The sequence below is a fragment of the Heterobasidion irregulare genome (assembly GCF_000320585.1).
Source record: "Heterobasidion irregulare TC 32-1 unplaced genomic scaffold scaffold_05, whole genome shotgun sequence".
NCBI classification, from domain to species: Eukaryota; Fungi; Basidiomycota; class Agaricomycetes; order Russulales; family Bondarzewiaceae; genus Heterobasidion; species Heterobasidion irregulare.
In genome coordinates, this window is record NW_009258201.1 from 95183 (window position 1) to 116835 (window position 21653).

General features: G+C 50.6%; 8 protein-coding genes across 8 annotated transcripts; 3 read left to right on the forward strand and 5 right to left on the reverse strand.

Annotated features, from left to right (window-relative positions):
- Positions 1-11: 11 nt before the first annotated feature.
- On the reverse strand, positions 12-1039 carry HETIRDRAFT_439831 (uncharacterized protein). Its single transcript, XM_009547661.1, has 3 exons — positions 301-1039; positions 175-236; positions 12-118 (listed from the first exon to the last, which is right to left on the reverse strand). The coding sequence occupies exon 1, from the start codon at positions 983-985 to the stop codon at positions 335-337; it is 651 nt and encodes a 216-aa protein (XP_009545956.1). The 5' UTR covers positions 986-1039; the 3' UTR covers positions 12-118; positions 175-236; positions 301-334.
- A 279-nt stretch (positions 1040-1318) lies between these two features.
- On the reverse strand, positions 1319-3035 carry HETIRDRAFT_474704 (uncharacterized protein; the record flags this gene model as incomplete). Its single annotated transcript, XM_009547662.1, has 5 exons — positions 1319-1556; positions 1630-1738; positions 1788-2554; positions 2614-2768; positions 2828-3035. 5 exons carry the CDS (start codon positions 3033-3035, stop codon positions 1416-1418), a joined length of 1380 nt encoding a protein of 459 aa, XP_009545957.1. The 3' UTR covers positions 1319-1415.
- Positions 3036-3184: 149 nt separating this feature from the next.
- HETIRDRAFT_451118 (lysosomal cystine transporter) lies at positions 3185-4210 on the forward strand (the record flags this gene model as incomplete). The annotated part of the gene is made up of 3 exons (XM_009547663.1): positions 3185-3250; positions 3301-3433; positions 3483-4210. The coding sequence occupies 3 exons, from the start codon at positions 3185-3187 to the stop codon at positions 4208-4210; spliced, it is 927 nt and encodes a 308-aa protein (XP_009545958.1).
- A 606-nt stretch (positions 4211-4816) lies between these two features.
- Positions 4817-5315, forward strand: HETIRDRAFT_232980 (uncharacterized protein; the record flags this gene model as incomplete). Its single annotated transcript, XM_009547664.1, has 3 exons — positions 4817-4903; positions 4958-5200; positions 5268-5315. Coding segments are annotated over 3 exons (378 nt in total), but the record flags the coding sequence as incomplete, so codon positions are not given.
- Positions 5316-6662: 1347 nt separating this feature from the next.
- HETIRDRAFT_172978 (glycoside hydrolase family 43 protein) lies at positions 6663-8411 on the reverse strand (the record flags this gene model as incomplete). Its single annotated transcript, XM_009547665.1, has 15 exons — positions 6663-6716; positions 6777-6802; positions 6858-6918; positions 6986-7067; positions 7122-7313; positions 7370-7388; positions 7447-7488; positions 7544-7554; positions 7613-7626; positions 7688-7743; positions 7804-7843; positions 7897-7932; positions 7984-8029; positions 8090-8207; positions 8264-8411. The coding sequence occupies 15 exons, from the start codon at positions 8409-8411 to the stop codon at positions 6663-6665; spliced, it is 945 nt and encodes a 314-aa protein (XP_009545960.1).
- Positions 8412-9841: 1430 nt separating this feature from the next.
- On the reverse strand, positions 9842-13441 carry HETIRDRAFT_383634 (uncharacterized protein). Its single transcript, XM_009547666.1, has 13 exons — positions 13318-13441; positions 13128-13263; positions 12680-13063; positions 12501-12621; positions 12374-12432; positions 11858-12322; positions 11470-11802; positions 11303-11420; positions 10934-11250; positions 10597-10875; positions 10347-10542; positions 10221-10289; positions 9842-10160 (listed from the first exon to the last, which is right to left on the reverse strand). The coding sequence occupies exons 1-13, from the start codon at positions 13433-13435 to the stop codon at positions 10149-10151; spliced, it is 2607 nt and encodes an 868-aa protein (XP_009545961.1). The 5' UTR covers positions 13436-13441; the 3' UTR covers positions 9842-10148.
- Positions 13442-14068: 627 nt separating this feature from the next.
- Positions 14069-16715, reverse strand: HETIRDRAFT_64676 (Nitrate/Nitrite transporter). The gene is made up of 11 exons (XM_009547584.1): positions 16548-16715; positions 16393-16492; positions 16112-16340; positions 15927-16052; positions 15777-15877; positions 15681-15708; positions 15341-15622; positions 14869-15282; positions 14663-14803; positions 14512-14603; positions 14069-14462 (listed from the first exon to the last, which is right to left on the reverse strand). The coding sequence occupies exons 1-11, from the start codon at positions 16610-16612 to the stop codon at positions 14427-14429; spliced, it is 1614 nt and encodes a 537-aa protein (XP_009545879.1). The 5' UTR covers positions 16613-16715; the 3' UTR covers positions 14069-14426.
- Positions 16716-17133: 418 nt separating this feature from the next.
- HETIRDRAFT_104673 (uncharacterized protein) lies at positions 17134-21186 on the forward strand (the record flags this gene model as incomplete). Its single annotated transcript, XM_009547667.1, has 13 exons — positions 17134-17301; positions 17367-17519; positions 17581-17819; positions 17879-18288; positions 18343-18727; positions 18778-18979; positions 19033-19250; positions 19307-19477; positions 19529-19977; positions 20035-20204; positions 20264-20598; positions 20654-20732; positions 20791-21186. 13 exons carry the CDS (start codon positions 17134-17136, stop codon positions 21184-21186), a joined length of 3375 nt encoding a protein of 1124 aa, XP_009545962.1.
- Positions 21187-21653: the final 467 nt, after the last annotated feature.

Below are 21653 nucleotides of genomic sequence, written 5' to 3' on the forward strand. Positions count from 1 at the left end.
GGAGGGCTTCAAGACACACTTTTATCGCTGTTAAAGGATGGACATAAATAAACCAAATTGTAGTAATATACACAAAGCGCAGGTATCACAGCAGATCATAGCATTCGACAAGCATTGCCTGAATTGAGTCCCAGTAAGACCGCATCACACAAAAATCAGCCTTGTAGGACTCACCAGAACCATCATGTCTTTACAGCGTGCTCTACGCACGAGCTAACCCTTCATCGATGCAAGCACTGAGATCCGAGGGGCACGCCACACATTAGTAAATAAGATGAACAGATGCATGATGAGACGCACCAATATTGGATCTGCGACTTGACCACGTTGAGGTCTATACTGTAATAACACGACCCTTGAACAACTCCACTTCCATTCGGAGAGTGGCTACATCGTCCTGCATCCTAACAACCACCTTGTCCTCCACCTCTTGGGCTACCTTTGAGAGCTTAGAAATAGTGTAAGCATGGTTGTCTTGCGCGGTCTCGTCCAGCTTGGCAATATCCAGGCGCAGGCCCGCAACCTCGCCCCTGATTCCTCCAACGTCCTGCTGAAGGTCTGCAACATGAACCTTGATTCCTCCAACGTCCTGCTGAAGGTCTGCAACCTGAACCTTGATTCCTGCAACGTCCTGCTGAAGGTCTGCAACCTGAACCTTGATTCCTGCAACGTCCTGCTGAAGGTCTGCAACCTGAACCTTGATTCCTGCAACGTCCTGCTGAAGGTCTGCAACCTGAACCTTGATTCCTCCCACGTCCTGCTGAAGTCCTGCAACGTCCTGCTGAAGGTCTGCAACCTGAACCTTGATTCCTGCAACGTCCTGCCGAAGGTCTGCAACCTGAACCTTGATTCCTGCAACGTCCTGCCGAAGCTCTTCAACCTGCCCGGTCAGCTTCTCCTGGACGGTGGCCAGCTGGCGCGTGAACTGAGTGTTCATATTCGAGAACATCTGTTCGATGCTTCGTATGAGCTGTGCGTTGTCCATGATGTATCAGAGTGGGAGGGCGAGGGATGAAAATATAGTGTGGCGATGAAAACGAGGGTTGAAAGCAAGGACAAAGGAATGTGGGTGGTTGTGGGCTTTTATTGTTGCAAGGCGGGCGGACTTGCCACCCATCGATATCGATCGCCCGATAACAAAGCCATCACGTGATCCAAACATCCACACCTGGATGCAACATTTCTGCGCTAATGTCTCGCGAGGGTCCTTTCTTTTTTTGTACAATACTGATCAGAGCTCTATTCACGTCTGGCCTCGGTCAACGCTGCAGAGCGCTGAGCGCTCACGTCATTGTGAGAGAACGATACGGGTATGCATCAAGTCCGGACTGGTATGCAGCCAACAGCATGTCCATACACAATAATAGGACAACAACATGCAATACAGTCTCTGGACAGACACACAGACGCCTCGCCTATCGCGCCCCCTCGACGGGCTGAGTGTTCGCGCGCGCCATGGCGGCGCCCAGTGCTTGCGTGCGGATCGACAGGCCGCGCGTCTTTTCGATGACGGTCTGGTAAACGGGGAGCGCGGGCCGGTGAATCTCGATGACGTTCTGAACGAAAGACGCAGGCGTGCGGGGTGAGCGTAGTTTGCGTGCGGAGGAAGAGAAGGAAAAAGAGGCGTACCTTCTCGAGATCGATTTTAGCGTCGGCGCCCATGCGTGTTTCTCGGATGAGGTTCACGATCCATTTTTCGCCTTCGTCGCGGGAGAGGTTGAGCCGCTCAGAAAGATCGCTGCATCGCACGTGAGTCACGCTAATTGAGTAAAAATAGTTATACGCACCCAATGTCGATCCTTTGGTGAATCCGACAATATGCCTCACTGATGAGGTACCGCGCGTTGTCCAAGAAATCCTCCCTGAACTCGTTCAAAAAAAAGTCGTCCGCGACGACGCGCTCCGCTGTCTGCAGCTCGCGCTGCGCGGCCTCAAAGTCGAACTCGACGTAGAGCTCCTTGAGGAAGCGCGTGACGGGGTCCGAGTACTGGTACTCCTCGAGCTGCACGATCTTGACGAGCTCGCGGATCGCATGGCGCACGCGCGAGCTGGTCGATGCACCGCCCGGCGCGGTCTGCTGGGCCTTGCGCGAGAGCACGGCGGCGACGGCAAGGTAACGGAGGATCCAGGGCGAAGCGGACTGGATGGTGTTGAGGTACGCGGGGGCGAGGAATGTCTCGAGGAGGAGGGTGCGGCCCGCGGGGTGGTTGAAGTAGACGAAGAGCGACCAGTGAATGAGCCATGTGCGAGAGTGCAGGGCTGCAAGGGGCTCTGCGGGCGAAGAGACGGAGGCGGTGGTGGAGGTGGAGAGAGGGGCGGAGGAAGCGCGTGCGTCGATGGCGTCGCGGAGGGTGTTGAGCTCTTCAAGGGCGACCTCCCACTTGCCGGTGAGAATGTCAGAAGCAAGTTTGCCCCAGTGGGCGGAGGTGTTGAGATCTGTGTCGGTGGAGAGGACACGGAAATGGTAGAGGTAATCTGCGGCGCCGGAGTAGTTGCCGTAGGTATATTGGAATTGGCCAAAGTTGTAGAGCGCAGTTATTTGCTCGAGGGTGAGCTACGGGGGATTGGGCTGGGATGCGGACGCAGATTGGGAGGAAGAAGAAAAAGACGCACGCTATAATTATCCTTGAGGTACTGCAAGTTTTGGTTCTTATCCTGACGAAGCGCCTGGGCGACGTCTGGGTTTTCGATCACATCGAGGACGGCCTGTGCCTCCTGCTGCAGCCGCTCGTTCGTCGACACGGCTTGATCCCTCTTTGCAGCGAATTCTATCCATCAAGTATAAGCGGTCAATCACGGAGGAAAGAAAGCGGAGAAGTGAGCGCACCATCAGGGATCTCGGTATCCGGGTTCAATATCTGATACAGATTGACCGCGTAATCGACCATGTTCGTGCCCTTTGCGAGCTCATACTGGGCGACCTGTACTTCCCCCTCGTTGAAGAGATTGGTTTCGGCAAGATGTGTGAGGAGAGGGAATGCGAGATGTCTGTCGAGGTAAGGGATAACCGTCTTTGTGAGGTCGTATTCTGCCATTTTGTGGAGGGCGGAGGAGGAGGAGCGGACGGTCGCCGTCGATCCGTCCCGCAAAATTCAGCCTCGCTGACTAAGCAGCCCCGCCAGCGCGCGGCTCTCGACGCCACGCCGTTCTCCGCTCCTCTCCCAGTCCTCTCCCTCCGTCGTCCATGTCCGCAATCACGAAGAACCTGCCCTGGTTCGTCAGAGACCTCGGCGTCACCGTCGTCGGTGAAGTATGCTTTGCGTTTGCGCTTGCTACGCGTTCTCTGATATTTTCCCGCAGAAATGTTACGTGTCATTAGTGGAAAACCTGCACCTTGAGGATGTGGAGTGTCTCAAGTACTCGCTATCCAAGGGCCTCGGAATAGGTATCGTAGTCGGAGGGTCTATTATGAAAATCCCCCAGCTCTTGCTTAGTCCGTATCTCTCCGCTTTTTTGCGAGCCCGCAAACTAACTCCTCGCAGTCCTCAATGCCCGCTCTGTTCGCGGTCTCTCTCTCCCTGCTTACGTTCTGGAGACACTTGCCTACGCCATCACTCTCGCATACTCATATCGCAATGGGTTCCCCTTCTCCACATATGGCGAAAATCTCTTCCTCACCCTCCAGAACGTCGTCATCACGCTCCTCATCGTGTATTATCAAGCCGCTTACACCCCACACCGCGCCCTCACCACGAGTCATCCACGACCCACGACGCGCCTTGTCTCCCTCTCCCTCGCTACACTCATTGCTGGTATCGCCTTGATCGCAGCACCTCCCGCTCTCCTCGCTCTCCTTCAGCTCGCCACGCTCCCGCTCTCCCTCTTCTCCAAGCTTCCTCAGATCGCCCAGAACCACCGTGCGCGCAGCACAGGCCAGCTCTCCGCCTTCGCCGTGCTCGCCCAAGTCGGTGGCTGTGCCGCGCGCCTCTTCACTACCGCCACCGAAGTCGGCGACATCGTCGTCTCCGCCGGCTTCGCGCTCGCCCTACTCCTCAACCTCGTCCTCGGCATGCAGATGTACGCGTACTGGGGCAAGGACCTCCCATCAGAGGCGCCCATACGCCAGCCCTTCGAGGAGAAGACATTAGAGAAGCCGACGAGTCGCGTCGACATCGTCGTGCCGCCACAGTCGCCCGCTGCCCATCAGACCGCGCACCTCCAGCCTCAACCCGCGTCATACGGAAGGAAGTGGGCCCGGAAGGTGGATTGAGTGCCCATTGTAGAGGTTATGTATGGGTGCCCGTGCTTGATATAGGGCGATCGTGTTTTCTGCACGCGGCTGCGTAATTATCTTATATTCTTCTGCTGCCATCTTTCTTGATGTGATGGACTGGTCCGATACAAGCCCCCCTGCTACAGCTTCGAAGCTGAGGACTGGATATTCCCTTGGCAGGCTCATTAGCCCTTGCCGCTTCGCCTCGAGACTGACATCACGTTTCGCGGATTGTCTTCGAACTCAGATCATCACACTAGGATCCCTGAGCAGTGAAATTCATTCAGACTGCCCCTCTTCAATGATACTGTGTTCTTCCCGCGCGGCCCCTGTCTTTAATAGGTTGCGCCCCAGGACGTCTGGACTTGAACACGAGCTCCTATTATCACTCATTATCCACAGCCTGTGATCGCGGCGATATGTCACTGATATCTTGACGTTTCCCTCGAATGACGCATCGTTCCAGGTCAGTCACAGTGTATAAAACCACTGTCTGAGCGTCGAAAGAGCGGGCAACAGATTCTTTTGCCACGTTTACTATCATCTCATCCTATGAGGTTGTGGTTTTCCCTCATCTTTCTTGCCTTCGTGCTATCATTGACGACTGCTCAAACGATCGCCATCGGGCCTCCTAGCACCGGAGACTCTGTTTCTTCTGATGCTGCACTGAACGTGCAGGTTTTGCGTCCAGTAAATAATTTCTTCTTCAATTCACATTGAACATATCAATGGGGTTTCGTTCAGAACAGCATCATAGGCTGCCAAGAGGTCGCCATCGTGATTTCTATGGCCCAATGCACCACATCCATCAGCTGCCCCGACCCTTCCGAGCGTCTGGGCACGCCGCTGTACATAGGGCCCTTCAATCCTCAACCCCCGCCGTCGCCGTCATTCGTCTATCAACAGAACTTCACGGTCATGGTGCCTGAGTACCTCGAACACGGGAGCTCTGCGATCCTGAGCTTGACTCACTTGTGTCTCATTGGGGTATGGTCTGACATCGCCTTCTGCATCGTATCAGCACTGTTGACGGCTCCGTGTGCACCTTTTTCAGGCTAGTCCTTTCCCGCTGTTGGAGTTCAGGAACGTCACACTGAGCGTTGTTTGAGGTGTATAGTCTATGCACATAAGGTTCTACTTGTACCGAACGACTTTTTTGATCCTATGGGCACCTGGCTAACGTCGACTACTAAGACGTCAGAGCATTTGAAGGGAAGTTGGGGTGTTCCTGCCCGCTAGGTCATTGTATCCCTTCCTAGCCATGCGTCAGCGGAATCCGCATACCCAACGCATATGTGATCCGCAATCCTGTCCCCTTTCGTGTTCATGTACCACGCGTTACTGTTAGATTCGGCAGCGATCGCTACACCTTTCTCTCCTGTGTGAAACCGGACATGATGCATGATACGTGGTATCGCTCCCCGGGTAATAACAGGAACTGTTCTGGTCGAGATAGAAAAGGACCCCCGACAACCCAGCCAGAGGGTTTTTCGCTACCGAAGTTGTTATCAGACCTCTAAAAAAGCGAAAAAAATAGCAAAAAAATCACAAAAAATCGTCATGTATCTTGATACATACCAGGCTGTCATGAATCGTGTCCGAGCATTGATACATATCTTGTACACTTCCACTCCCTTGAGATTGCTCTTGATGCCATCAGTTTCTACCTCGAAAGTCTTGTGATGGACATAGTCTTGTTCTGACATGAGTAAGGTGACCGCACAGTGCAATTTGAAGCAGGCCACGACAACCAGTGCCAAATTTTTTCGAATGGATTTCCGCCAAAATTGTAGTGAATTTGAAATATATCATGTGTTCAAACCAGATTCTGACTACCGGAACCGTATCATGCCTCACCAAAACAGGCGAAACTACCGGGAAAAAGCATAGACTTATGGTCCAAAAATGGGCCCTGATACTACCGGAAATTTTCAGAGCTGCAGCGCTACGCTATCGTGGGAAAAACATACCTTTGGCGTGGTTGTCGGGAGTCCTGATGGAAATGATCTCAGCATCCTCCGGCCTGATACCGCAGATACCGCCCAGCTGAAGGGAATCTGCATCGATCTGAAACCTCGACAGGTGGGCACGTCCCGGTATCGCGGCGCAAATTGAGCCAGGTGTGCCTGCCGCTCACCAAGAGCTTAAGGCGAGGATATATGCTCACTTCCGCGGAATTTTCGAGGCATGATTTGCATCGCCGGAGAATTGTTGATGCCAGCATATTCCCGACTCATGTTCTCTATTGTGTGTGTCGTAAGTGTGATGGCCGAGAGAGCGAGACAGCTCGTCAAAGGCACTGTCTATTACATGCTTCCACCGAGCTTTGTCCTAGCTGACCGTGCTCTCTGATATACCGTGATGTAGAGTTTGTGCGAAAAAGGCTGATTTCAAGGTCTAAAAGGATTCCGTAGTACATGCTATGCGAGTGACATTCGGCCGACACTCCCTAGGCGGTGACTACAGGCCATCCGCTGGAGAAGTCTAGATGGTTCAGACCAAGCTGAGGCGGAGAGAAATTGTCAGATACGAAAAATTATACACTAGTTGTAAGATAACTTACGAAGCTTCCAGACGACGTGTAGTAATCTAGATTCATGGTCAAATTTCATTGCCCCCATTCATTGAACATGCCAATACTCACGGTAAATCAATAGAACACCATCTGAATCAGTCATGATATCCTGACCGCCGGGACCAATGATCTGGATGATGCAACGAGCCGTGAGAATTTACCTTCGGAGTAGAATGAGAGCGACAGTTCGAGCTTACACTTCCGTGAGATGCCAGGACAAGCGTTCCTCCTCCACTGGTCAGTGCAACACCTGCCTGATCAACGAAAGGGCCTGTGACACTGTCATGAAAACTGTCAATGTCTTTCGAGCACATTCGGGGGTGGTGTAAGTACCTGCTCGAGCGTCCTACACGGATGTTATACGTGCTACTGGTCCCCTGGCAGCAAAGATCCCACGAAGTGAAGAGATAGTAGAAGCTGCTCTGCTTCCAAATGACACTCGCTTCGATGGCACCGTTGTTAGCTGTTCGCTGAGCAAGAGATGTCACGGTAGAAGAAGACGGTTTTCCAGTTGACGAGCCGAGACTGATAGCAAGAATAAGTTCAAAATCTGAATACGGAACGTAAAATATATCCCTCACGTCATTCTAAAGATGAACACTGCGATTGGCGTCATTGAGGCCAGAACAGTGAGAAAAAGATACTTGCTCTTTGATACCTGTCCAAAAGGAGCCAAGCGATAGATACCACTTTCCGGAATCTACCAAGTGCATATGTTATCAAATTACTCAAAGCCCGTTAACCAAGATCCTCACCAATTATCAGGCTATGATTGATAATGCGATAGTCAGACGGGAGATGCGAAGCATAAAACTGGAACTCACTTCGGGTCAATAGCCTTCAGATGAAATATGATGAGAATCGTTATACAGAGATAGGAGTCGATGAAGACTACACACATTATAGTTGTTCGAGCTACTCGAAGATGTGACAAGTCCTTCATTCACCCAGCTCCCTGTTCAAAAGCGTTGATGAGTGCAAATGACTGCCATGCTGAAGCCACTACAACACTAACCCGGCTGTCCAGTGGTAGATTTTGCGAAAAAGATAGCAGACTGAAATGCGTAAACATGAGAAGGCGCGTATATGAAGCTTCATCGAAGCGTACATTTTGGGATCCGAAGCTTGACGCGGCATAATACAGCTACACAACACGATCAACTGAGATTGGAACACAAGGAAGAGAAGATCATACATAGAATTGCCCGTTGAGATATGTGCAATCAGGTGCCCACAGTGCGCTTGAAACGCCATGCACTAACGTTGCTGGATGAAACCATCATAACGAAAAGAGCACGAACCCATTTGAAGTGCCAGTATAGCTATCAGTCCAGGAAGCACCATCTGGCCAAACGGTCCCGATCAAAGTCCATGCTTTTCGGTCAGTGGATGTTCGAATCTCAATGCCGACGCCAGTACCTGCCAAAACGTCAAAACAATCATTAAGGAACTCAAACTCAAAAATGTAATCTCACCAAAGAGCCAGTACTTTCCACTACTGTCTTTGCACAGGGACGGGTCATGAATTGCAGTGTTACCAGAGACTGCCTGAGGGTTCGGGTAATCGGCTACTACACCGAGGGCGAGGGCAGACAGGACGCATAGAAGTGATCTGAGAAACATAGTGGCAAATCGTTACAAAAAGAGCAGGGGAGAATACACAGCACACCTGACTTTATACTTTGAGCGAAATTTGTCGGCAAGGGATGGCCAGAAGCACCTGGTCGTAGAATCAAAGGCTATGCGGACCGCGGATAGTTAGCCAGGCCGTTCAATTTCCTCCCATGACCATGGATACAGACAGGAGAGTCAGGTGTAAATGGAGATCCCGACCTTAATCCTATCTACGAAGATCTGGTATGATTAGGGGTTGGAAAGGTATTCAAAGGAGGTTTTGACATACTGCTATGGTAACTAATTTTGGCAGAAACCTTAGCAGAGCATATGGATGTCATCGTTCACGGGTCGAAGTCAGCGGACTCATACTACGGAACGGGTCAATCTACCCGCCCAGGCCCGCTCGAGAACTTGGTCTGAAGTGCCTAATGATCACTCTCAGTCCGACGTTGAGCCGCGATCATAAGTGATGTATATTTGCACTCATCTTACATAGCATTAATTGGACTGGACCGCTGTTTCCCTGAAGATGAGACGATGAAGAACGACGACTGTTGCCAGCGCGTGCACTTAACGTTTCAGAGGTTTTAAAAAATCGTTGATCAACGTCTAGTCGTGGCATGTCGCGCGTCTAGACACGTATCTACCGTTTCAGAAGCGCTGGTTAGATAGAGTAATGTGGTTGTCTTGGGAATAGTTGGATGGCTCACGCTTTTCATTGTTTTACTCTGTAATTCCGCCGCCGTGTGCGGAAACTCGAGGCCGCGTCTCCAGTTAACCGATTTGAAGACGGATGTTAGTAGAGGCGATTACAAGTTATTATTCCCTATTCCTAGACAGCCAACGGTGGAAATGTCAATTCAGCTGACCCGATGCCCTTCACTTCTCGGAGTGGCTCATCGGTGAGCTGAAGTAGCCGTCCATGATCTCATAGAGCACTGCGTAACAGCTGATCGCATCGCAAGAAATCAGGAACTCACCGGCTCACCACGATATTGAGGCTCCGCCTACATAAATTTGATTTCCGCGGCGTAAAGTAATCGTAAAGTCCCAGCATCAGCGCATCACCGACACTACGTGCACCGCAGGATTTTTCCCGGGATAAACCGTGGATAAAACTCTGGATATAGATAAAGTTTTTGTTCCGGGCTTTCCACTGAAACAAAAAACTTAAGGTTTATCTGATATTTATTCATATCTCATAATAAAATATTAAAAAGACCTTAAGTTTGTGTTTTGGTAGTTTCCTCGGATAAACCCAAACAAAAACTTTATCTATATCTAGGGTTTTATCCACGGTTTATCCCGGGAAGAACCTTGCGGTGCACGCAGTGCGAAGGTATATAACCCGCAAGGCGATAGGCGCGTAAAGCTCAAATGTCAAAATGGTCAATCATTGGGGCTGACTTCTTCGCACGTATCCGGAGGCTCGCAGTGACCAAGAAGAACGATTCGCAAGAAATAACTAAGATAATAGCTACTCCAGTTTTGATGAACGCAAACATCCCCAGCTCGTGGCCTTCGAGAAATCGATGTATATGATAAAATTAGAATGAAGGCCAAGCATAGATCGCAATTCATCTGGAGAGAGTACAAGGAGTAGCCAAATGGCACCGGTAGCCTCCGAAAGGACATCGTCCCTTCTCAAAGTTGACATTTGATCTATCGTCCTCACAGGCTTTGAAGTAGCTTGGTGCTTGATACTGGCACTTGTCCATTATAAAAACATAAGAACTGGTAGATTCAGAAAATAATCTGTATGAACCAAATAAGTGTTAACTAATGTGCGAAGAGGAGATTTTGATAGAAGTATACCAGGGTTTCCTCCAAATCCCACCCGCATTTGATGAGATGTGGCTTGGCAGCGCTCTCTATCAGGCCAGGCTATAGAAATTGTTAGACAATATAATGCCATAACTGTGTATGTGATGAGCGCCTTACTGGGCCACATATAAAGACCACGGCGTCTCCTCCGGGAGGCGGAAAATTCTCTCGGAAGTGTTGCTCTCGAACGTACCCTTTCGAGCTATCGAAGTCAGGCGATACTCCTGAAAGAACATGATGGACTTGGAAGCGTTCGGCTCTCATTTTTTCCCAATGCTGGAGTTCTTCGTATAGCAATATATCCTTCTCGGTGCTGTGGCATGCAGACATCAGTTGCAAGTAGAGAATAGCGTCAGGAAGTGTTTACCGATTTGCATCAATCAACCACATTTTTGTATCTGAGTCAGTCTCATCTTCCAACACTGCTCTTATGACCTGGATAATAGGCGTGATCCCGGAGCCGCCACAGATGAGACCAAGTGTTCGAGATTGGCGCTCACGGCCGCGCCATGAGAACTTGCCATTGCCTTTCCATACGAAGGATCCAAGAGGACCCTTCAGCTCAATAGAATCGCCGATTTCGAGCTCGGAGAGAGTACCAGTCATGCATCCGCCAAGAGGAAAATGTGGACTAGGGAAATAAATTCTACCCATGACCGATGCTCGCAAATCAATCTAAAGCGTGTGATAGGCTGTATACGCACTTGATCAGGAGTTCAACGAATCCTCTTGCTTCTCGGCTACTGATCGGCGTATACGCTCGCTGGACAAGATCACCTCCTGAGTTCGACTTCGCTCCTTTGCTATTTCGTCTTACTCGAGCGAAAATGTGCTGTCCTGTTGGCAATCCGAGCATCTGATCAGGCGACTGAAGCGCAAGTTTGAAAATACGAGCGTCAGGGGAAACATGCGAGATCGAAATGATTTTTGCGCGTTTCCAATATGTTTTGGACAAGAAGACGGCGTCAGGCTCCTGTTGAGTATTTCCAGGACTTTGTGTGTGTTCCAACGTGCCAATATGCTGTAGTATACACTTTAGTTTCGGCTGTCAGGCTATTGCGAACAGAACTCACAAAATCTGCAAGCTGCTTCTTCGCATCGGGGGAGTGTATAGCTAAAAAGTCTTCAGAAGCGTCTTCGCCAGCGACTAGGGTAATAGAGTCAGGCCCTCCTGGGTGCCTTTCAAGAAAGCTAGGTGTCGTTAGATCTGTGTGGGTGATATAGTTTGAATGAAACGCACGCAGCTCCAGCATACACTTCGCCATTGACCACGAACCACGGATCGCTTTCTACTTTGTGCATCTGCAGGTCTTCCCATGTAAACAGCTTCTTGATGCCATCCTTCGTCATCTTTATTTCTTCCAACTTTTCTGTGTAATTCCCTGCCTCTGCGCGCCTCGTACTAACCTTAGCACCAAATGTTGGAGAGAGAACAGATGCAAGTCCAAATTCATCTTTCATGCGTTGCATCCATCCACCCTCCTTCACGCCTGCTATCGTCGGATGCTCGAACTTTAAGAATAATCTCCTATCCTCTTGAAATCTATGGATGGCGACTCTGAACCACCAATTACTAGAATGCAGGTTACTCCCACGACTGGTCGCTACAGAAAGGGAATGGAACTCACTTCATCATCCCAGTTGCGTTCCAATACATGTCGCTTGGCTGCAATGCTAAACTCTCGTCCATTGCTCTCACAATGATTGCGCCTACTCCTTCCGTCGATAATAGTTGTAGCTCCACCTCGAACTTCCAAAAGCACCAACAAAAGCTGGTCTCTTTCTCGCTAGAATCCATAGTTCCCCAGATTGGCATCTTCTCCACCGAGCAGGCCCTGTATAGGTCTTCGGGGTACATTATCTCGGCGAGCTTCCAAGTAGCTCCTTCGTCGAGGGAAAGCTCAACGCGACAGACACGTCTACCACCTCCAGCATATGCATACCCTTGAATAGCATATGCCGGAGCGGGGAAAGTGCCTTTAGGGTCTGAGGTCTCTTCAGGGGGCGTCACATCGACAGTTTCATCATGCACCGGGTGGGCGATGGCGGAGTTGACGTTCAAATCATTGATGATGTATTTTGGATCGTACCACCTGCGAAAAGAGTCAAGGGCGTCAAGTTTGTTGCTCGACTTGAACGCTTACCAATGGCGCTCCTTCCTGGCCTCATCTGGCATGACCTGCGTCGGCAGCAGTTTATTATCCTGTAATCCAATTGGCGTGGTGTTTAATTTATCGTCGTCATCAATGCCCTGAAAACAGAAGAACGCACCCAGAAATGCAAGTGATGCTGGCTTTCCTGCTCTGACACTTCAATTTTCTTGAGCCATTTGACGCTCCTGCCACCAATCTGGCCCGGAACGACCAGTCTTACTGGATACCCATGATCTGGTCTAGATATACAATTACACGTATCAGTTAGAGGTATCACAAGATCAGTTGCAAACGCACTCGAGCGGCAGCCCATTCATCCTCCAAGCAATCATCATTCCTTTAGATCGTTCTCGTGCCCATATTAATCTCTGGCTGGTCCCATACGGCCCATTTGGCAGTGTATCGCCTCCTTCAAAAACCACGTGCCTTGCAATCTCCCCTCTCTTACCTTTCGTTATTCCAACGTATCGCAATATATCTGCCAGATACACGCCGGTGAAAAGAGCCGTAGATAGACCTGCAGCACCCCAATTAAAGCCCAAAGATCTGCGGACAACATTCTGTTCTCGACGGCGATTTCCTGCGCATACGAGAGTGATGGGAACGGTAACGACTGGCAGCCTTCCTCCGAGGCCATTTTGTAACTCAGTAAGAGACAGAATCATGGGACGTTTCACTAGCCTATCAAATCCAGCAAGTTGCGTTAAGAAAAGGGAAAATTCTGAGAGATTGTAGAAATACGCACCCACTGATCTCAATTTTCCAATGGCGACCTTCATTAATGCTGACGCGTGGAACTGGGCCATGATTCCGCACATAAAAGAGCGAGGCTGGTGTGAGGAACCCAGCGTTGAAAAGTGTCTCAAGCGGAGCTTCACAATCTGGAACGATAGTTTTATTTTTCAGCGACGCAACGACACATATGGAAACCCTACTGAATGGATGTTTGCCGGTCAGTCTGATCAACCTCTCATCTCGCTTTAACCATGCGTCTGGTGTGTTCTCGTCTTCTTCACTGACTTCGCGTGGTGTTTTCAGAGATTCGTCTGGCATTCGGGGATACTGCGCAGGTAAAAGAGGAAGCTTCTCCTTCAATTCGGCAGCACGAAACGAAAGAGGAACAAGAACGGTCGGTTGCGAATGCGAGAAAGAGCCATCTTCGCTATCGCTATCCGAGTCGTTACTAGTGATATTGGTGGACAGTTGACTGCCTGAATCAATAGTAGTGCTTGATAAATCAACAGCATCGGAATCTTCGACATCGTTTGAGAAACTTGACCCGTCTTTCCTATCAAGGGTGGGCGACAAATGGTTGGTATGTCTGGTATGTCTCATATGGACGACGTAGGTTTGAGCTGAAAGAATAGGACAAGGGGGTGGAGAGGCAAAACCGATGTCGGGAGCGTGACAGGGATATGACTGGGACTCGTTAGCTAAGTGCGTTCACTTTGCGACGAAGGAAGAAGCTATATGTAGATAAGGATGCGTATTCGAAAGGGGGATCGGTACGCACGATAGGGGCAGCTCTGCTAAGGAGGATATGGACCGAGGGTCCTTATCTGAGAGCTCGACCCTGGAATCAAGCAATGCGACTAGATCATTGGGACTGCCAGGTCATGGGAGTAGGGCGAATTGACTAGATGCCGTTGCACGACCAAGAATAGTATTATTGGGCTTGCAAGTGATGGTGGGAAGTCACGTAGAGCCATGTCGGGAAATTCGCACCGCGAGGGTAAAGCGAATTCGACGAAGAGGCCTTCTGTATTACTCCATTTTGTATGTCGTAAGAGAATCACGCCCTATTAGACGTTAGTGTAGATATTGATAGCTACTATGCTCGAGTCGCATCAAGAACACTGGGATGCCTGCGCGGGTAGACGAGCTATCTGTGCAATACTACAGCAGATGCTGAGGCGTAAGGAGTCACGAAACAAAGCCAACCATGCCGATCGCAGAGAATCTAGGACTGGAAGACGCGGCGATGCATCAGAGCCATACCCGGAAACATGTTTGACTAATGAGTCTAACAATACAAATCACTGAATCACCATTTCGGGGTAGAAATCCACACGACCATCAACTAAAATGGAAGATTAGAGCATAAATTATTCAAGCAGAAGACAACACACGTTGAATACCATGCATACAGCACCCATGATCCAGAATGCTTTTCCGATGGGTACAGGTTGGTACCTGAAAAGAAGCGTAAACCAAATCCCGCCTGCACGAGCATAATGTATATCAGTCTGATGCTATGTGCGATGAAATAAACGGACAGACCAAGATTACCCATTCCGCCAACAATACCGGACATGACGCCGTTTGAATATGCGTTGCAGTGAGGAACAAGGGCGAAATTGGCTCCGTTGGCCATCTCGCAGAAGATAGCGATGATAGTGAGTAATATCATAATCACAGCGACTGGAAACGAAAAGTTGGCATTGTGAGAGGGAGCATAGCCGATGCAGCCCAAATCTAAGACCTACGGGACGGAGGAAGCTGGGCTTGAACGTGACTTTCGATGTAGCGTCCCAACCCAATGGAAACCATGCCCATGCAGAAGGACAATCCAAGGGTGAGCCACTTTTTGCCTGGGACGCCGTGCGTTTTGTAGATGGCATCCGCCATATATCCACCCAAAGGTCTGGTGAAGACGTTGAGAAGGCCGAAGAGAGCGGTGTAGTAGCCCGCAGTGGTTTGACCAAATGCACTATCGCGTGCATGGAACAAGCTGTACAGAACGCTCGTCAAGTTGGCATCAATCGCCAGTTCTAATCCGAACGAAGCCATATACGAAGATGCGGGGAGCCAAGTGAGCGGGGAAGAGATAATTTGGATGGCTGTTGTCATAGTCAGAGCTTCGTTGATCGCAACATCAGTATCAGATGATAGCTCCTCGACTTAGACAACGTCAAGACCACTTAGTTTTAATCGCAAAAAAAGATGAAGGGAACTCACTCATTTTTGAAGCCTTTTCCTCATTTACTGTTGCGCCCTCATTTCCTGGGTCCGCCGTTTCTCTCTCCGTGATCTTTGGATGGCTCGAGTGGTTGTCAAGCCGACGCACAAGCGCCGCCGCCGGTATCTGGTGTCTTTGCGACCATTTTCCAGCAGGATGATCCGTGCCGAAAACGAGCGTCAGGATAGAGACCAAAAGAAGGGCTGGAACGGGGACTATAGCAAAGGAGGCTCTCCAGGCGGAGTGTGGAGAGAGACCGCTGGAGATGAGCCGTTGATAGACTACAACAATCACAATTCAAACACGAGTGGTGAGATAGAGGAGAAGGTGGATAATTACGAGCTACCATAACCGCAAAAGTGACTCCCTTGTTGGCAAGTCAGCATACACGATAAAACGCGATTACCGACCATGAACAGTAGGTCATAAACCTACCCCTCCCATATTGCCCCATCCTCCAACCAGCGCATTGGCACGTCCCACAATCGATTTATCAAACCAAGCCGTCGTCCACGCCTGACATGGAACGAATGTACCTAGATCAAATTCAGATCAGCGGACACATATAAATAGGATGTGGCTCACCTCCCAGGATGCCAATGAAGAAGCGGACGGCATAGAGGCCATTTGCTGTTGAAATGGTTCCAGCGAGACCAGAGGGGATGGCTCCGGCAATCAAGAGGGCGGCCATGACATAACGAGGACCAAACCCTTCAAAAACCGCGAAATTCGAGCTTGGAAAATGATGTGATAAAATGGATATTACTCACTATCGATCAATGGACCGACGACCCAACGAACAACCAAAGTCGCGCACAATGCGACAATGTTTGAGTTATTGATTTGTGCTGTGGAAAGCGCCAAATCGCTTTTGATGGCCTCTGGGATGAGGGGTGGAAATGCAAACCAAGAAAGGAACGCGACAAAGAAGCCTAGCCAGGAAAGGTGAAAGTTACGCGAGTACGGGTTACTGAGGGTGAAGATGGGAAGAGTGTAGCTCTATCTCATGATGAATAGAATTTTTGGAAAGAAGGCGGAATAGACAAAGTACTTTGCCGTTTATGTGGTTCAAGACGGGTGGGCTCCATAACGAGCTGATGTGAAACAAGGGAGGGCCAAGGAGTTCCTCAGCTGCATCATTGAGATGTGACCTTCAGTGCGTCACTTGAGCATACAGCATACCGTAAGGAGAGGGAGACGACACACTGCTTTTCAGTCTCTTTCTCCACGCCGCCATGAAGGCGTTCGACAGAGCGGACCGACAACGGCATAGGGGAAATCTCGATGACGCACCACAGGAAGGGCGGCTATGGACGGACGCAAGCCGCAGTAAAGACGTGTCTTATAAACCTTCGAAGAATGCTCCAAATCGGTCGCAACTATCGCTGGTTGGGAAGAGGGGATGTAATGAAGCTAAGATAGGAAAGATAGGGTGAAGCGCCGTTACACTTGCATGAAACATTTTGGCAAAGCGCGCAATCGCAATCAAAACGCCCCCGCTAGGAAATGAGGACTTCTTCAACAGCATCTCGAGAAGCCAAATCAGAGCAGGAGATAAGAAAATGAGTGAAAATGAGTGGGTACCTTGGATGACCCTAGAACGTCTGTCTACCGATCATGCGCAGTCATGGGGTCGATTTTCCCCGAAGAAGTCCAAGTTCCCCGCCATGTTATATGTAGAACGCGATTCGCGGAAAGAAGGCCTTATTGCGGAGAACGTCTGGCAAACGCCGACGATTGATACTGCAGATGTTTCCTTTCCTGGTCCTAACGACCTTATACTCGAGACATCATGGACCCCATTCCCTCAGATTGTCAACGCAGACGCGTATTTGTCGTTGGCCTGGGCATGGTCGGCATCGCTTTCATCGAAAAGCTGCTGAACCTCGATATAGCCCAAAATTACCACATCACCACCTGTGGGGAAGAACCCCACTTCGCGTACAACCGTGTTGGCCTGGTGTGTTCCTGTACTGTCCCGGGCTACCCACATACTGACAGACTTTGGTGTAATGGTCCATCTAGACGGACTATTTCCAGCATCGGAGCATCGAGAACTTGTACTTGAACAGCCCATCGTGGTATGCCGAGCAGGAACCCGATCGGTTCCAGTTCTATATCGGAGAACAAGTCACTGACATCGACACCAAAGCCAAAACGGTGACGACTAGCAAGAACGTACGTACCAATTCCATGCTCCGGTTCGGCTTCTAATAGCATCGCTCTGTATACAAAACAGAACACATTCTCGTACGACATCCTTGTTCTCGCGACTGGTTCTGAGGCCGCATACCCACCTTATATCACTCCAGCACAAGCCAGCTCCACTGATGGTATCTACGTTTACCGATCGATCGCAGACCTCGAGAAGATCATTGAATATGCCAGCCGCGAAGGTGTCGAATCAGCGAGCATTGTGGGCGGAGGGCTTTTGGGTCTGGAAGCCGCGAAAGCGGTTTATGATCTCCATTTGCCGCGGTACGTTCACAGCGAACATATTCTTTTGCAGAAAAGGTCGTTGATTTGACTGTCAGCAGAGTCTCCATCATGAATCGTCAATCGTACCTACTGTCCAGGCAACTCGACGCTGACGCCGGAGAGATGGTCCTGCGCAAAGTCGAGGCAATGGGCGTCCAGATCGTAACCAATGCCAAAGTCGCTGGAATCACCACTAATACCGCTTTTGCGGGTGACCACGAGCGCTTCACTGGGTTCCAGATGGACGACGGCTCTCACTTTGCTAGCGACATGGTCATCTGTGCTGTAGGCATTCGGGGTCGAGATGACTTGGCGAAGAATAGTGGTATCATGTGCGAGGCCAAGGGAGGGGTTAAAGTGGACGACGATTTACGAACATCAGCTGCAGATGTTTACGCTATAGGGGAGTGCGCAAATTGGAGAGGTAACACTTACGGATTAATTGCTCCCGGAATAGAAATGGCCGACAGTACGTTCTATAAATTTAATTTGTCCTCTCGCAGGCTGAACACCTACTCAACAGTTCTCTCGTTCAATCTTACACAGACGAACACTTCAATGGGAACCCACTTACCTCGCAAGATGAATGACCCGGACCTGTCGACCAAGCTAAAGCTCATGGGCGTCGATGTCGCGTCTTTCGGTGACTTTTTCGCGGACAAAGATCCTTCTCGAATGCAATCTTCGATCGAGTTCCACAGGAGAAAACAAGCAGAGAAACAAGCAGAGAAGAACGGTGCCAGAAAGGAAGGGCAAGCGAAACTGCAGATCATATTGGAGGATGGTGGCGTCGAAGCAGTGCACAAAGACCCGACCCCGCCAAAGATCAAGCATAGGGGGGTGAACTTGCGCGACGAACCGATCAAGTGTCTGACATACAAGGATCCTTTCGGGTCCGTATACAAAAAGTAAGTCGATACAATACGACCGCGAATTCAACTGAACGGATTACCTGCAGGTACATCTTCACTGCTGATGGCAAATATCTGCTTGGTGGTATGATGATCGGAGACGTTTCCGACTACACCAAGCTCGTCGCGATTGTGAAGAAGCGCAAGCCCCTCGATCAGCCTCCATCACAGTTCATCGTGGGTTCCAAAAGCGATGGTGGCGACGACGGAGCAGATTTGGACGGTGACGCACAGATTTGCAGCTGCCATGTAAGAGCACTATGTTTCGTGTCCCGCCGCTACTGACCTCTTCATTTCATCAGAATGTGACCAAAGGGAAAATTAGCGCGTGCGTGCGCTCGGGACGCGACAACTTGAACGACCTCAAGGCCTTGACCAAGGCTGGAACTGGGTGCGGTGGTTGCATGCCGCTCGTTACCAGCATCTTCAAGACGGAGATGAAAAAAAGCGGCAAGGAGCTCAGCCCAGCGCTTTGCGCTCATTTTGACATGCCGCGCGCTGACCTCTTCAATGTCATCCGGTGCGATTCGTCTTTTGGTCTTTGAACGATATACACTGACCTAATATGTGACCCAGAATCAAGCGACTAGAGACATGGACCGACGTCATTCGCGAGCTGGGGAAGAAGTCGGTGGATACCGTGGGGTGCGAGACCTGCAAGCCGGCGGTCGGAAGCATCCTCGCCAGCCTGTTCAATCGTCACGTCATGGAGCCTGACCTTCATCAACTCCAAGACACCAACGACAGGTACGCTCTTGCGCACATAGAAATATCGACCAGAGACTGAATGACCTCTAGATTTCTCGCCAATATACAGCGGAACGGCACGTTCTCTGTTGTCCCACGGATTGCCGGCGGCGAGCTAACCCCTGACGCACTCATCACCATCGGGACGGTGGCAAAGAAGTACAAGCTGTACACCAAGATTACCGGCGGGCAGCGCATCGACATGTTCGGCGCGAAGAAGGCAGACCTGCCCGATATCTGGGAAGAGTTGGTGAAAGCGGGCTTCGAGAGTGGGCACGCGTATGGCAAGGCGCTGCGGACGGTGAAGAGCTGTGTTGGGACATCGTGGTGCCGTTATGGTGTCGGCGACGCTGTCGGGATGGCCATCGAGCTCGAAAACAGGTACAGAGGCGTGCGCGCGCCGCACAAGATCAAAGGAGGCGTGTCAGGATGCATCCGAGAGTGCGCCGAGGCACAGAGCAAGGACTTTGGGTTGATCGCTACAGACAAAGGGTGGAACAGTACGTGTCGCATGCCCACTCATGGACTTTTCCCTTCACGCATACTCTTGTGTACAGTTTTCATCGCGGGCAACGGCGGTGCCAACCCACGCCATGCTTCGTTGTTTGCCAAAGATGTCCTCCCGTCCCAGGTCGTCCGAATCCTCGACCGGTACTTGATGTTCTATATCCGCACGGCGGACAAACTGATGCGGACAGCACGATGGGTAGAGAGCTTCGAGGGCGGCGTTGAGGCAAGCTCTTCCTGAACGTCAGAAAGATGTGTGTTGACCGCCATCCCTCTCAGAAACTAAAAAAGATCATCCTGGAAGACGAACTAGGGATTTGTGGAGACCTCGAACGCGAGATGAGCGAACTAGTGGGGACCTTCGAGTGCGAGTGGACCCAAGTTGTCAAGGACCCGAAACGTCGGAAAGCCTTCCGGCAGTTCGTGAACTCGGATGAGACCGTCCAGACTATTGACAATATCGTCGAACGTGGGCAGTTACGTCCTGCAGATTGGCCCAAGGCATTCCCGCCGTCGAAGATGGAAGTAAGTCAGATTGCAACGCCGAGGTCGCAGTGGAAATGGAGAAAGATGGCGAAGGTGGAAGATCTTGTCCCCAGTGATGCGGGAACGACGTGAGTTTGGTGTCACAGTGATCTTGATTGTCGTTCAACTCTCTTGACTATCTAGGTCGGCAGCAGTCAAGTACGGTGCCTCTGCGTTAGCCATCTTTCATGTGCCTCGGCGTGGATACTACGCCACACAACAGGTGCGAGCTGAATAGGACTCACAAGAATGTTCCGACGACGCATTTACTCGGCCCTCAGATGTGTCCCCACAAACATGCATTCGTCCTTGACCACGGTTTGGTTGGAGATGACGCGAACGGGAATCTCTACGTCTCCTGCCCACTGCACAAGAAAAACTTTTCCCTCGACAACGGCGACTGCTTCAACGACGGGCAATACAAAATCCTCGCGTTCGACGTGAAACAGGACGGGGAGGACCTGCTCATTCATCTCCCCGAGGCGGACGAGTTGGACGCGGTACTCAACACCACGAAGTGGATGGTAAAAGCTGCGACGGCAGAAGCGCTGGAGAGGAACGATGCGACTGAAGTGGAGATCGTCGGCCCTGATGGCGAGAGCGCAGGTAGCGATTTGAATGTAGGAGAATGCGCGTCTGCGGCAGGCGGGTGTGGATCAACAGAGCTGGATTGGTAGCTACCGCCATTGTGTGTGCGCTGCTACGTTGTCAAAGTCGAATTGAAAGTATATCAGTACAATCGTCCACGTTCAAAGTGACCATCACGTACAGTGAACTACAGGTTTGGATAGGGAACGATCCGACCTTAGACGGCGCAACTGTGAGAAGATTTGCGCGTGCCTTCATCGAGAAGACACTAGCCAGCAAGGTAAGAAGCAAAAGATCGGAGGCGTTCGTATTCCAAGCGCAAACATCGTATGGTTCGAGGAGGGGCAAAGAGGGTGTAAAGGCTGAGGGTAAGGTTCGTCGTCGACGTCAGGCACGGAAAGCATGCTGCCCTCCAACTCCGCCAGTATCAAGTCAGGTCAGTGTCAGGTCGAGATACATATACCACCCGTCCATGATTGCGCCCTCTCCTGCTTGTCGACTCCCCCAAGCCCAGTAACGTCGTCGTTCTCCGCATCAAATGGCGACAGACAGCATC

Bases quoted from the DNA above. Each gene is read 5' to 3' on its own strand.
- HETIRDRAFT_64676 (XM_009547584.1), bottom strand. From the start codon at position 16,612: ATGCCGTTGTCGGTCCGCTCTGTCGAACGCCTTCATGGCGGCGTGGAG. The intron at 16,341-16,392 runs GTACTTTGTCTA...ATCATGAGATAG, and splicing joins TGAACCACATAAACGGCAAA to AGCTACACTCTTCCCATCTT. The intron at 15,623-15,680 runs GTAATTATCCAC...TGATTGTTGTAG, and splicing joins TTTTGCGGTTATGGTAGCTC to TCTATCAACGGCTCATCTCC.
- HETIRDRAFT_383634 (XM_009547666.1), bottom strand. From the start codon at position 13,435: ATGCCAGACGAATCTCTGAAAACACCACGCGAAGTCAGTGAAGAAGAC. The intron at 10,543-10,596 runs GTAAACACTTCC...TGCATGCCACAG, and splicing joins TGGTTGATTGATGCAAATCG to CACCGAGAAGGATATATTGC. The intron at 10,290-10,346 runs GTAAGGCGCTCA...CAATTTCTATAG, and splicing joins TGGTCTTTATATGTGGCCCA to CCTGGCCTGATAGAGAGCGC.
- HETIRDRAFT_439831 (XM_009547661.1), bottom strand. From the start codon at position 985: ATGGACAACGCACAGCTCATACGAAGCATCGAACAGATGTTCTCGAAT.